General features: G+C 41.0%; 1 protein-coding gene across 1 annotated transcript; it reads left to right on the forward strand.

Moving 5' to 3' along the window:
* The first annotated feature begins 265 nt into the window (after nucleotides 1-265).
* LOC138950094 (tyrosine-protein kinase receptor Tie-1-like) lies at nucleotides 266-10,185 on the forward strand. Its single transcript, XM_070321860.1, has 5 exons — nucleotides 266-429; nucleotides 2,619-2,732; nucleotides 4,487-4,598; nucleotides 6,828-6,921; nucleotides 8,380-10,185. Exons 1-5 carry the CDS (start codon nucleotides 292-294, stop codon nucleotides 8,534-8,536), a joined length of 615 nt encoding a protein of 204 aa, XP_070177961.1. The 5' UTR covers nucleotides 266-291; the 3' UTR covers nucleotides 8,537-10,185.
* The last annotated feature ends 5,406 nt before the right edge of the window (nucleotides 10,186-15,591 follow it).

Raw genomic sequence — 15,591 nt, forward strand, 5'->3', positions numbered from 1 at the left:
TTATTTCATTTGCCTTAATTATTATCCCATGACTGCGAAATTTGGGTCGTTTCCTCCCAGTGGAAAGGTAGCAGCAATAAGCGTCGCGCTACACGTTTAGGTGTAATCAGCCACCTAGCACTTTCGGCAGAATGACCCGAGATACTTTATCTGCCAGTGTGGTGACATGGGGGTGGGGCATCGATATCGTATCTGCATCTGCACATACAGTTGACCAGTACTTTACCAACTGTGCTACCCGGGGAACCAAATCTCGCCATTTTTGTTTTCCAAGGGGGCCCTGTGCTTGTGATGGAGTATTGTGAGGTGGGTCAGATGGACAAATGGCTGGCTCAGAGAAGGAGTCAAGTCACGGAGCAGGTCATGGAGGACCTCTTCCGTTTCACGCTGGGCATCGCCAAAGGCATGGAATACTTGACTTCAAAGAAGGTATTTTGTTGACACAGAGATTAAAAACAAGCTCTGAAAATTAAATATATAAAAATTATTATCAAAATTAAATTGTCGAAATCAATTTAAAAACACTTTCGTCTTATTCCTTGTCGGTTCCTGATTCCAAAAACATATAGATATGATATGTTTGGATTAAAAACACGCTCAGAAAGTTAAAACAAAGAGAGGTACAGAAAAGCGTGCTATCCTTCTTAGCGCAACTACTACCCCGCTCTTCTTGTCAATTTCACTGCCTTTGCCATGAGCGGTGGACTGACCATGCTACGAGTATACGGTCTTGCTGAAAAATGGCAGCTACTTGACTAAATATTGTATTTTCGCCTTACGCGACTTGTTTTCTTCTCCGCTCATTCTTTTATTACGTACAACCTTTTCCCTTCCTGCCTTTCTTCTTAATGTTTCCTTCTGCCGACCTGTGCTTATTTCACCTTGATACTGTTTGTCTTTTGCTTTCATTCTCAATGTCTGACTTACTTGTCTTCATATGTCCTTGTTTTGATTTGTCCTGGTTGGTGTGCTTTTGTTCCATGCAGTCTTTTACAAACTCATATACACTGTATTGCCTTCTCCTCCTGCCTTCTTTCCTGCCTTCCTTTTTACATTTAGTCAAGTTTTGACTAAATGTTTTAACATAGAGGGTGAATCGAGACGAGCGTCGTGGTGTAAGTGTGTCTGTGTGTGTGTCTGTCTGTCTGTCTGTCTGTCTGTGTGTGTGTAGAGCGATTCAGACTTTAACTACTGGACCGATCTTTACGAAATTTGACATGAGAGTTCCTGGGAATGATATCCCCGGACTTTTTTTTCTTCATTTTTTCGATAAATACCTTTGATGACGTCATATCCGGTTTTTTGTAAAAGTTGAGGCGGCACTGTCACACTTTCGCCGGACTTTGGTATTGCATTTCAGCTTGGTGGCTTAAAAATTAATTAATGACTTTGGTCATTAAAAATCTGAAAATTGTAATTACATTTTTTTTTATAAAACGATCCAAATTTACGTTAATCTTATTCTTCATCATTTTCTGATTCCAAAAACATATAAATATGTTATATTTGGATTAAAAACAAGCTCTGAAAATTAAAAATATAAAAATTATGATCAAAATTAAATTTCCGAAATCGATTTAAAAACAATTTCATCTTATTCCTTGTCGGTTCCTGATTCCAAAAACATATAGATATGATATGTTTGGATTAAAAACACGCTCAGAAAGTTAAAACGAAGAGAGGTACAGAAAAGCGTGCTATGCAGCACAGCAAAACCACTACCGCGCTAAACAGGCTCGTCAGTTTCACTGCGTTTTGCACGAGCGGCGGACTACGGTCATTGTGTAAAAATGCAGTGCGTTCAGTATAATTTTGTGAGTTTAACAGCTTGACTAAATGTAGTAATTTCGCCTTACGCGACTTGTTATTTTTTCCCCTCCTTGATTCTAGTCATTTTGCCTTCACCAAAATCCCGCCCCAAGTTAGCATCGCAATGTAATATACAGCGGACCCCTTGATATTACACTTCCTCCTTGTTGAAACCTTGCCTTCGCAGATTTCTTGATCATAACCTCTGTAAATGTCTGTCTGTGTGGGCTGGGTGGCCGAGTGGTAACGCACTTGCGCTCGGAAGCGAGAGGTTGCGAGTTCGACCCTGGGTCAGGGCGTTAGCAATTTTCTCCCCCCTTTCCTAACCTAGGTGGTGGGTTCAAGTGCTAGTCTTTCGGATGAGACAAAAAACCGATTGACAAAAGGGTCTTTCCTGGCAAAATTGTATAGGCATAGATAAAAATGTCCACCAAAATACCCGTGTGACTTGGAATAATAGGCCGTGAAAAGTAGGATATGCGCCGAAATGGCTGCGGTCTGCTGGCCGATGTGAATGCGTGATGTATTGTGTAAAAAAATTCCATCTCACACGGCATAAATAAATCCCTGCGCCTTGAATATGTGCGCGATATAAATTGCATACAAAAATTTTTTTTACAAAAAAATCCCTGCGCTTAGAACTGTACCCACGGAATACGCGCGATATAAGCCTCATATTGATTGATTAATTGAAATGTACCCCTTTTTTTAGACTCCCTTCTTGTTAAGACCTGATTTTTCTCTCAGATTGTTGGAGGTCTTAAGTGGGGAGGTTCTACTGTATATAAAGCATACTCTGTTGTGTGCAGGTGATCCACAAACGGCTGGCTGCGCGGAATGTCCTTTTGACCTCCAGCCTGGACACCAAGGTGGCTGGCTTCGGACCCCAGAAGAAGGAGGGGGAGGAGGACGAGGAAAAGGCTGTGAGTAGGAGACACAGAGATATAGACTAGATCACCCAACCGCTGTTCGCGTAGAGAAACTCGATGCAGCAACTTGCGGCCTCCGGGCCGCCATGTCAGTGTGCCCATCCTACAGCCTGGCCAGTGTACACCACAGTGGCTGTGTGGCACATTTGGCGTCTTATCTCTGAAAGAAAGGAATCAGCTTATATGAAGTTTATTTACAAGGACAAATCTTTAAAAACAAACCTGTACGATGGTCAGTGAGATTGGGTAGAAGGGGGAGCATGGAATTTTACCAAATACTTCGAACGGTATGAGATCATCAATGTATGATTGTGGTGGGCGTGGGAGTATTGGCGGGGGCTTGCCTGTTCGGAAAGGGGGGGGGGGGGGGTGATGAGGGGAATGGGGTGAGAGTCAGTGGAATGTTAGAAGGTGGGTGAAAGAGTCGGGGTTAAGCAAGAAAATGGAGTTTAAATTAGTCTGATATAGAGCAGAAAAGAAGAGCGAACCACCAGAGAAGATACTCGTTCTGCTTCCTTTGCTTGTTTTAAAGGTACACTCTCTGAACTTCCAACTGTCTTTCTTGACTCGTTTCTCTAGCTCACAAACACTCTCTCCCACTCTCTCTCTCACTCACTCTCTCTCTCTCACTCTCTCTCTCTCTTTCTGTGTCAGTCTCTTTTTGTCTCTCTCTCTCTCACTCTCTTACTCTCTTACACCCCCCCCCTCTTCCTCTTTCTCTCTCAGTTGATTTCGCTTTCCTGAATAAGAGATTTTATAACATTTGTATGTTGCTCGTGTTCGTCGATTGTATCTCGATCGGTCTTTCATTTCCTTTGCTAAACCCCACTTGCAATATCTGTCTTTCTCCTCTACACCCCTACTACCAACATCATCCAATCACTACCATAAATAATAATATAATAATAATGGACATTTGTTATAGCGCATAATCATATATATGCTCAACGCGCTTTACATATTAATTTTTGCCGTGTGAGATGGAATTTTTTACACAATATATCACGCATTCACATCGGCCAGCAAACCTCAAGCCTATTAGGGCGAGCATTCACCTTTCACGGCCTTTATTCCAAGTCACAAGGGTATTTGGTGGACATTTATTTTTATCTATGCCTGTACAATTTTGCCAGGAAAGACCCTTTTGTCAATCGTGGGATCTTTAACGTGCACACCCCAATGTACTGTACCATTACCCCTCCTCTCCTCCGGAACGCTTTTGGCTGTGTCTCCAGCGTACCGCCCCTGTCCCTCTGAAATTTGTAGCGCTCTGTATTTAAAAACAATCTTATCTTGTGAAGCTATTGTCTGAAGAAGCAGAGGAGCAAGCAAAAGAATGCTAAAAATCACAATCTAATATGTAGGTGGTCACACTTTTGCCTCCAAGTATACATGGGGTTTAATTATAGGCGTAAAAGTACTGTATAAACTAATCTGATAATATAATGTATATATTGGTTGGAAATAAAAGCTTGTTTTTAATGCTTATGCCACTATAACCCTCGTAAAATACAATTTGATTTGATTTGAATCTACAACTTTGTGAATCTGTTACGTTGAGCCCAAGAAAAAAATCATTTAACGAAAAGATGCCTATTTTAAATGAATAGTTGAAACGTAGAGCGCTCTGCAATCCACGCTCTGTTAGGTTAAATTGAAGTGCAAAAATGTCTTGATTATTATAAAATTAATAATCTATAATCAAGTGTTTATTTCGAATTATCTATACTCTTTTGCCAATATTACAGACAAAGATTCCCGCCAAATGGGCTGCACCGGAAATGTTGGAAGAGAAACCTGCCACCGAGAAGAGTGACGTCTGGTCCTACGGAATTGTCCTTTGGGAAATCTTCAGCATGGGTATGTTAATAATTTAACGAGGAACGACCCCGAATAAACTAACGATGCAAGACATCTCTTCTTGACCCTATCTTCCAAAGTTAAAATCTCTGACGTCCAAAGCGGTAAAACAGTTCGAGCAGACGTCATTACGCAAATAATATCGTCACATAAACAATCGCTCACTTCTTCTGCATGTCTCCCAAGGAACTGACAAAGAATTTTGAGAACATACTTTGTCTCGGTACCGGCACGGTTGGCCTAGTGGTAAGGCGTCTGCCCCGTGATCGGGAGGTCGTGGGTTCGAACCCCGGCCGGATCATACCTAAGACTTTAAAATTGGCAATCTAGTGGCTGCTCCGCCTGGCGTCTGGCATTATGGGGTTAGTGCTAGGACTGGTTGGTCCGGTGTCAGAATAATGTGACTGGGTGAGACATGAAGCCTGTGCTGCGACTTCTGTCTTGTGTGTGGCGCACGTTAAATGTCAAAGCAGCACCGCCCTGATATGGCCCTTCGTGGTCGGCTGGGCGAGCAAACAAACAAACAAACAAAAATACTTTGTCTCGGTGAATTCGTCATACATGTGTATCAGCAGTAGAAATGGTATCGTAAAGTCACCGCTAGGCTGTGCGTGTATTGGTATCGTACGTCAATAGAACGTCTTTTAGGTTGTAGATTCAGATTGCTACTTTTATGGGTTGAAGTTCGTGATGTTCTGATGTTTACTTGTTCTGTGAAATCTTCAGGATAATTATGTCGCTGATTTTATTTCATTAGGTTGTAGATTGTGATGTTTAGTTGTCATCTGCTTCTGTGAAATCTTCAGCATGAGTAAGATAATCAGTCTTTTTTGCTTAGGTTAGGTTGTCATCTAAGTTTGTGCATATTCAGGACTTAGATGCTACTGTTGGGTTCAAAGGACCAGAAATGAAAAATAGTTAATCATTTAGTACAATTGTTAGTTCTGTGACATATTTCTTATGGGTATTGGAGCAAAGAATCAGGTCGGAAGGGTAAAACCCCACCAGTTCTCCATGCTGCATTAAAATCAGGACTTCGCAAACATATACTTGAATGTTTCTTTATATTCTGCATTTTTGTAGTTTTAGTCTGTTTGTTTGCCCTTACGTTAAGCAGTTTCTGTGTGGTAACATTTCTTAGAGAAATGTGGTCGGTGGTCGGAGCATGCGCTTTACAGCTCGCATTTTTGAGATGATGTCGTGGTGGGTACATTTTTGTCTTCTTCTTCTTGTCCTTCGCTGTTAGATCGTCAGTCCGGACTGCAAGGCGAGGGCGAGCACCATCGCGTGCATTTCGGACTGTCGACATTTCATTTTTGCGATTTGCGTGGATCTGTTGTTGGTTAAGGTGCGCCCGTTGGCCCAGATCCTCCGACTTCAGCCCTTAGGTTTCTTTCGGGGTTACCCCGCCCTTAGTTCCTGGCTCAAAAACCTAACCCTGGGAACACATGGGGGATTTCTTCGCATGGTGTAACAGTCATCGGACACGTAGGGCATTTATAGGGTAGTCAGTGCCATCTGTCAACCCACCCCGTCCTGGTAGAGACACCGCTAGTTGGTCCGGGACTGCTTATTCAATATTCGCAGCTGGCCCCCATATCTGGGGGCCGTTCCCCTATCCGCCACCTGGGGACCTGCCGGGTTGAGGATAGTCGCCCCCCTACTGAATTGGAAGTAGTCTGTTCCCGGACATTTTTGTCTAATTATAAAGTTCCACTCCTCCCCTTAAAAACAGTTCGGCTCATTGTCACATAGACCGGCACGGTTGGCCTAGTGGTAAGGCGTCCGCCCCGTAATCGGGAGGTCGTGGGTTCGAACCCCGGCCGGGTCATACCTAAGACTTTAAAATTGGCAATCTAGTGGCTGCTCCGCCTGGCGTCTGGCATTATGGGGTTAGTGCTAGGACTGGTTGGTCCGGTGTCAGAATAATGTGACTGGGTGAGACATGAAGCCTGTGCTGCGACTTCTGTCTTGTGTGTGGCGCACGTTAAATGTCAAAGCAGCACCGCCCTGATATGGCCCTTCGTGGTCGGCTGGGCGTTAAGCAAACAAACAAACAAAAAATGTCACATATGAGTGAACAGACAGTTGATTTGTGTACGGTTGTGACGAAGTGAGGGATGGCTTACTCCATGTTACAACCTGGCCATATCCGAGACAGTGTGCCGTTTCGCGGAAGGAAAGTGCTTTTAATATTATATGACTAGCGACATTTAATTTCTCTTCCAGGACAAGTACCATACCCAACCATCCACTCGAACGAGATCGGAACACGCCTTCGTTCTGGATACCGCATGGACAAACCAGAGTTTGCTGATGACACGTAAGTACAGGGTTCAAATAAATAAAGAAATGTACTCTCAAAAGCATTTTCACTTGAACGATTTTCAAAGATCTGAAAAGAAGGCGCTCTCTCCCGATACCATCTTCTTTTCTTTTCAGACATTTGTTTTAATTAATTCAAATTGAACAATATTCTCATCAAAACTGTAAGAATGATAATCAAAAAACAAGAAAGGTAAGTTGTTGGAACGTTTGTTATTAACAAAACAATACGTTACAGTCACAAATATGTCGACCCAACGGTAGTTTATTCTTTCTTTCTTTATTTGGTGTTTAACGTCGTTTTCAACCACGAAGGTTATATCGCGACGGGGTAGTTTATTAGTGAACAGACAAACAAATAATGACAAAAACTTTGCTTGGTGGAATTTTCGGCCGCTCACCAGAAAGGCAAAAGCGATGAATGATTATATGATTGCATTGTTTTGTCAATAACAAACGTTCCAACAACTTACCTTTCTTGTTTTTGTATTCTGAATTTTGGAACGTTGGCAGTCTCTTTGTTTTTAGATTTATTTTAAGAATGAGATTTAATTAGGAAACACAATTGCAAACCCATAATTTCAAAGCGACCTCTATAGGTTCAGGAATTTGCACTTTCGTTTGCTTAATAATATTTCCAGGTTGCTGACTTTGAGAAGGGAGAAATGTTGGACTGAAATGTTATCAAAAATGTCGAGCTATTTCTAAACAAAAAAAATCGAGATATTTACTGTTCATTTGCCCCTTTTATGTAAATGGTAATATGTAGACCAATGACAACTGTAATGGAAAAAGAAGAAAGGTATGTTATTGGAAGGGTTATTGGTGACACGTACAACAAAACGTTATGGTCACTTATTAATTTCTTTTAATTTCAATACAAATCCAAATAGTATTTTTTCAACGTTCCAATAACATTCCTTTCTTGTTTTTTTTTTAATTGTGGAACGTTGGCAGTCTTTTTATTTTTGGATTTCAAAGACATGCCGGAAAAGTTGACATTTTTGTCTAAAAAAAACCCCGAATTAATTGATTAATCTTCTTCCTGTAGAAGAACAAAAGTCGGCAATTTCCATTGTTGGTTACATGGTCATCATTTCTCGATTCTGAAACATGGTAAGGGAGGGGTATGTTTAACGTCCGACATACGGCGGTCTCGATGACCAAAAACACTCAGTAATCACTACTGTTTGCTTGTTTGTTTGTTTGTTTTTTCTTGTTCTAGAACCACGTTTGTCATGCGAGACAGATTCAGCATTAATCGTATTCTCTGTTTTGTTGTACTGGCCTACTTTGAAAACGGTTCACATTTAAGGGGTATCAAAAGAATGTACCAGGATCTCTTAAACTTAAATTATGTTTACAGTCAATACTTTAAATCTGGTTTAAAATCAATATCTCTTTCAAAAAGTAAACAATTTTGTCCGGGGAATCACTCGTATCCATGTGGCTTCAGGTACTACAACCTGATGAAGGATTGCTGGCAGTATAAGGCGTCCAGACGACCCACCTTCGGTACGATCCGAGCACAACTCGCCAAGCAGTTCGGCTCTCCCGGCAACAGGCAGAGCGTCGGCGTCTACTACAACACCAACCAGCTCAACGTTTTATAAGTCCAAAGTCAAAGAAACACTCTCTCTTGTTCGTGACAAGCAATAGGCGATCCCGAAAATTAAAAGCCATAATATGTCAACAGTCACATGTGCACACTCTTGAGCAAATTGTAGCTAACTCCACGGTTAAAAAGCCTTGGAAGATTGAGAGTCAAAGAAACACCCTCTCTTTAGTGACGTTCGATCATGACAAGCAATAAGCGGTTCCGGCAATTAAAAACTATGGTATTTCTACACTTAAAGAATCACACTTTTGAGCAAATCGTAGCGAGCACCAATCAGCTCCCAGAATTAAATGCCTTGGAAATTCCAAACTCACAGAAGCACACTTTTTTTTGGAATACGTAGCAAATACCAAGTACTTTTTTTTTTACTACGAAGCAAATACCCAGCACCTAGACACACGAGAAACCTCGAAATTTCAAAAGCCACACGAGCACATTTTTCGATAACGTGTAGCAAACATCAAACAGCTCCGATGATTACAAGCCCTAGATTTTTCAAAGTCACACAAGCATCCTCTTGTGTATCTGCTGCCTCAATAATTATAAGCCATCATATTTTGGAACCTAAAGAAGCACCCTCTCGAGGGACTCGTAGCAAACACCAAGGAACCAAAACAGAATCATAAGCCTTGGCATTTCCAAAGTCACGTTTTGGATGGTTTGAATCCAACACCCAGCAGCTCCAAGAGTGCTAAGCCTTAAACATTTCAAAGTTACACACACTAAACACCACGAGACCTATATAGGCTTTAGAATTTCCGAACTCACAAAACAACCTCTTGAGTGACTTGTAGCAAACACCGAGCAGGGAAAGGAATTTTACGCACGTATATTTCGGAACTTATAGAAGCACACTCTTGAGCACCTTAATTGTAGCAAAGACAGAGAATCTCCCAGATTTGTAAGCTTTGGGATTTCTAAATTCAGAGAAGCACCCTGTAGGGTGATTTGTAGCAATACAGGGAGACATATTGCAAATACCATCCAGCTCAAAGAATAGTAAGCCTTGAAGTTTCAAAGCTCACAGAAGCAACCTTTTCCTCTGGCTTTGACACACAGAATTGCGCAGATCACAATGAAGATATAAAGTTGTTTTACATGAACACCTGAGTTTTTTTTACACGTTATTTAGTTGTGATGGTGTAATAATGATTATCTGCAAATTAATACTATTACATAGATAGATCTGTGTTAGATGTATTGTGTTGTCCTCTCAGGAGTCGTATATAAAAACACACACATCTCAGTTGTTCCATGAGCACTGTTTTTTGGCACATCAATAATTTTCTATTTCATGAAACATGTTAACTCCATTAGTGCTGAACGAAAGCTTTACTTTTTTAAAACTTATTTTTTGAAGAACTGTCGCCACAAGTGCAGTAGTGTTAGTAAAGTATAATTCTGTGGAAGTTTTTTTTCTGTATACCTTTTTTGCTGTAGAGCGTGACCTCTATTTTTGTCCTTACTTGTAGTTCACGACTGCTTCTTTACCAGAAATTCGTCAATTGGTTTCTTTTACATGTACTACTTCATCCGGTCTACTTCAGCATCAGAACACCTTTTTTGAAATTTAAAATAGACCATATTCATCAAACGTCCTGAAGAGTTGCTACGTTATTTTTGTGTAGATCTGTTTGCACGTCTACTCTTCAATCAATCAATGACGCTTATATCGCGCATATTCCGTGGGTACAGTTCTAGGCGCTCTGCAGTGATGCCGTGTGAGATGGAATTTTATACGGCCAGTAGATTGCAGCCATTTCGGCGCATATTTACCTTTCACGGCCTATTATTCCAAGTCACACGGGTATAGGTAGACAATTATTAACTGTGCCTAAGCAATTTTGCCAGGAAAGACCCTTTTGTCAATCGTGGGATCTTTAACGTGCACACCCAATGTAGTGTACACGGGGGGAGGGTTCGGACACCGAAGAGAGTCTGCACACAAAGTTGACTCTGAAATAAATTTCCGCCGAACCTGGGATCGAACTCACGCTGACAGCGGCCAACTGAATACAAATCCAGCGCGCTACCAACTGAGCTATATCCCCGCCCTTGTTGGTATATCATGACACAAGCCATAATTTTGCGTTCATTTTCGCTTTGCTTGTGCACCGTCTATGTTTTAAGTATTCATGAATATATTTACATTGCATATATTGTTTCATATAATGATAACATTTAGTCCATATTTAGTGTTGATAATAAAGTTGTCCAAAAATTTATTGCAACAAATTTCAAACCCAAATTAAAGCATTAATTCCTGTGTCATTTAATTAAAACTGTATATGCCAAAGAAGGCCGTTCACTAATCCTTCAGGATCACCATTTGGATTAAATATTTCTTTCACAGGGATCACGTGACCGCCGCTCAAGTAAGTGTACCCTCAAAATCGACCAGACAAAAACGGAAGAACCGAATGAAAAATCGACAAAAAATCACAATAGGCAAAACTTTGCAACTTTCACGTACGAGAAGAAAGTCAAACCAATTATCTACCCTGAACAGATTATTTTGTTTTGCTACCTTGCGTATTTCGCGTGCTATGCTATTCCTACTGATGCAGGTGTCGATCGCAAGACACCATAATACACACACACGCACGCGCACACACACGCGCACACACACACCAACACACGCACATAAAACACACACATTTATAAGAACAACGACAATAACCCATACACACACACACATTCACACACACACACACACACACACACACACACACACACACACACACACAGTCACTCACACACACACACACACACACACGTCAACTTACCTGCTATCAAACAGAACACAACAAGGATCATTGTGTGCTATCGGTCAGAAATCGCCCCGGTCAGAACGGACTGTGAAGCATAATTTATAACTTTGTGATAAGACTAAGTTAAAAATGTCCAGCATAAGTTTCACAGCTGTTCCATTCCCACTCTGTTTCACAGATGACGGATTGCCGTAAAATAACTGAACAGTTCCACTTATGTATTTGATATTTAAATAGTATGTTTCTATTCAAAGTTAATATGTAAAACGCGGAAAGGATTGGTTACTTTAGTTTGCGCTATACAAGCTGTCATTATTCTTAATCTTACTATTATTAATATATAATCATGACGAACAAATTTAAATGAAGGCTATAGCTTGCACCCATTATTTTCAAACTTGATTTCAACTTAAACTTTCGTTTTTTACATTTAGTCAAGTTGTGTGTGTGTGTGTGTGTGTGTGTGTGTGTGTGTGTGTGTGTGTGTGTATGGGTTATTGTCGTTCTTATAAATGTGTGTGTTTTATGTGCGTGTGTTGGTGTGTGTGTGTGTGTGAGTGTGTGTGAAGAGCGATTCAGAGAAAACTACTAGACTTCTTCTTCTTCTTCTGCGTTCGATGAAACTACTAGACTAATCTTCATGAAATTTCACATGAGAGTTTGTGGATATAATATCCCCAGATTTTTTTTGGATTTTTTTCGATTAATGTCCTTGATGACGTCATATCCGGCTTTTTGTGAAAGTTGAGGCAGCACTGTCACGCCCTTATTTTTGAATCAAATTGGTTGAAATTTTGGACTATAGTATTGCATTTCAGCTTGGAGGCTTAAAAACTAGTTAATTAGTTTGCTCATTAAAGTTGTCATTAAAATCGAATTTTCACTAATAGATTTAAAAATGATTGCATCGTATTCCTCAATTTCTCATGAATTCAAAAATATATACATATGTCTTGTTTACTCCAAAACTGTGCTCAGAATGACAGAAAATAGGTTAAGTAAGTACTGCGTTTCCACGCTACCCGGATACGAGCGTGACCCGTCCCTATTTTGGGGTGTGGTTAGTCGAGACTATATTAAATATAGTCTCGGCGATGACTGTTTATTGTGTTTATCTGTTACTTTGATGCCGACAGCTTAACTAAATGTTTCTATATCGCTTCACGCGACTTGTTTTGTTTTTGTTTTGTTTTACAGACTCAGATTGCCACTTGTTCTTCTAGCAAGAAACTGTTTGATATTTGCAACCGCTTGACTGGCCGCACTAAGGTGTCCCCACTCCCCACTGTATTTCCTGTCAGTGAGCTGCCTGATGTTTTTAGTGATTTTTTCATCCAGAAAGTAGCTGATATTAGATCAGAACTTGACACGCTAGCTGTTAATTCTGCTGCACCCACTCATGTTGATGCTTCCCCTGCCTGTACGTTTTTAGCATTCCAGAAAGTCAGTGAGAAGGACCTTAGAGAGATTATTTTGAAATCCAAACCTACAACTTGTCCACTTGATGCATTGCCCACACCATTACTTATTGAAAACCTTGATCTTCTGTTGCCTGTTCTCACCCAGATTGTTAATGATAGCCTGTTGTCTGGTGTTTTTCCATCATTGTTCAAAACTGCACTTGTGAAACCGCTCCTTAAGAAATCCAATCTCGATGTAAATGTCTTAAAGAACTACCGCCCTGTTTCTAACCTTTCATTTTTGTCAAAGATCATTGAGAAAGTAGTTTTAAAGCAGCTGTTAGTGTATTTGAACACTCATGATCTGATCTCGCATTCTCAGTCAGCATACCGTCCTTCTCACTGTACTGAGACTGCCCTGCTCAAGGTGACCATCGGACATTCTGTTTGCTCTGGATGGTGGTGATGTGTCTGTGCTCACCCTACTGGACCTCTCGGCAGCGTTTGACACAATAGATCATGTCACGCTGCTGAGCAGGCTCCAGACCCTGTATGGCATCTCTGGTCCAGCGCTGGCATGGTTTGAGTCCTACCTTACGGATAGAACTCAGGCTGTGCTTGTCGATGGCCAGAGATCAGCCCCAGCCCCCCTTGTTTTCGGTGTCCCTCAAGGCTCTGTACTTGGCCCCGTCCTCTTCATTATGTATACCAAACCCTTGTCTGCCCTCATTCAAAATCATTCCGTTTCAAACCAGTCTTTTGCTGATGATACCCAGTTGTATAAGCCTAGTTCCCCCGCTGAGACACATGCCACCATCCAGACCATTCAGACCTGTATCTTAGATGTTAAGTCATGGATGGTAGAAAATAAGTTAAAACTAAATGATGATAAGACAGAGGCACTTCTGTGCATGAAAAAGTCCACTAAGTTCCCAAATTCCCAACCTTCGTCTGTCCAAGTAGGCAATACCGACATCTCTTTCTCTTCTTCAGCTAGAAACCTCGGCTTCACCATCTCCTCAGACATGACACTCAACAAGCACATCTCCAACATCTGTAGGTCCGCATACTTTGAACTCCGCAAGATCGCAACCATCCGCCATACTCTGTCCGTTCAAACTACAAACACTCTAGTCTGCTCTCTTGTTCTTTCTAAACTTGACTACTGTAACTCTCTTCTCTCTGGCTGTCCACTCTACCTCCTGCACAAACTACAGAAAGTTCAAAATTCTGCAGCACGCCTGATCCTCAAAGCACGAAAATATGATCATGTCACACCACTTCGCCGCACACTCCACTGGTTACCCATCCAAGCCCGCATTGAATACAAACTGTCCACTCTCTGCTTTCACTTCTTCTCTGCCTCGTCTCCTGCTTATTTTTCTGAACTTCTCACTGTATACACTCCTGCTAGACAACTCCGCTCCTCTTCTGATAGCCGCACCCTAGTCATCCCACACACAAAATCAAAAGCATATGGACAACGCACTTTTGCATTTTGCGCATCTACTCAATGGAACTCTCTCCCCTCTCACATTCGCCACTCTCAGTCAGTACAGTCATTCAAGCGAGCACTCAAAACTCACCTCTTCCAGAAACACAACTCCTAAAGTCGCAACATTTTGCCATCCTGTTCTGTAACGGTTCCATCTCTATTCAGCTTGTTATTTTTGTCTTTTGTTTTAAATTATTATAAATATAATTTTTCACTGCAGTAGTCCTTTAACTTTAACCCTTAGCTGTAAGCTAGATATGCACAAGTCATGTCGGTGCCACATAATGCTGACACACATGTTCCTGTGCATAGTTTATGGACAACGTGTAGTTGGGAAGTTAAGAGTAGAAATAATTAATATTTAGAGTAGGAGGAGGGTTGGGGGTGGGTAGGGAGGGGGTGGGTATGGTTTACTTTGAGCAGGTCGGTTTCAGTTTTAATAAACAATTCTAGAGAATTGTGTATCTTATATTTGAGTCTTTCGTGTTTTAAACATTGATGCATTTAATAGTTTTAACGAGTTGCCTTTTGTTTTATCATTCTGGTGTTTATCTAGATGTGCTGTGTATCTTATAAGAAGTTCTTAAAAGTTCGAAGTTATTTTAGCATATAGGTTTTTTATGGTCTTAACAGTTAAACATGTATTACGTTATCATTAAGATTCATGCTTTGTTAGCACTAAGCAGTTGTTTTAATCAGTCTGGTTTTCTCTTGTTTTCATCTTATGAACATTCTAAATGTTAGACTAACTTATTGTCTTGTACAGAATAACAACTGTGTGAATGGTGCTATACTGAATGAAAGAGTGTGACATGAAGTTCTTGTACATCATTGTAAAGAGTGTGAATGACGTTTTAGTTTAGATGTCAAGCGCTTAGAGCAAGCCTTTTTAACGAAAGTTTTTGATTTAGCGCTATATAAATGTTCTTCTTCTTATTATTATTATTACACATACAGCCCTGAACAAAATCTGAACAACCTCACCGGGTTACGGTGAGTATGAATAAAGAAAGCTCCGTTGTTGTCATTTTAGATGTGTACCTTTGAATTGCCCTTATTCATAAAAAAAAATACCCCTCGATAGGCGGAATAGTCTGTTGCTTATGGTGTCAGCCTTTGGTGTGGAAGGTTTGTGTTTGAATCCCGCTGTGAGATGTTTCCGATCTTCCAGGTCAACTTACGGGCCTTGTGTGTGTGTGTGTGTTTCACCCTCCGTGTGTACAAGTAAGAACAAGACCAAGTGCGCACGGAAAAAGTTTTTGTAATCCATGTCAGAGTGCTGCGAGTCGTACAAACACAAAAATACCCAGCACGCATCCCTTAAAACGGAGTATGGCTGCTTGAATGGCGGGGGATAACGGGCATACACATAGAGGCACCATCG

The sequence above is a fragment of the Littorina saxatilis genome, linkage group LG16 (assembly GCF_037325665.1).
Source record: "Littorina saxatilis isolate snail1 linkage group LG16, US_GU_Lsax_2.0, whole genome shotgun sequence".
NCBI classification, from domain to species: domain Eukaryota; kingdom Metazoa; phylum Mollusca; class Gastropoda; order Littorinimorpha; family Littorinidae; genus Littorina; species Littorina saxatilis.

Excerpts from the sequence above, each read along its gene's own strand:
- LOC138950094 (XM_070321860.1), top strand. The coding sequence starts at position 292 with ATGGAGTATTGTGAGGTGGGTCAGATGGACAAATGGCTGGCTCAGAGA. Across the intron at positions 430-2,618 it reads AATACTTGACTTCAAAGAAG|GTGATCCACAAACGGCTGGC; the intron begins GTATTTTGTTGA and ends TGTTGTGTGCAG. Across the intron at positions 4,599-6,827 it reads TTGGGAAATCTTCAGCATGG|GACAAGTACCATACCCAACC; the intron begins GTATGTTAATAA and ends TTTCTCTTCCAG.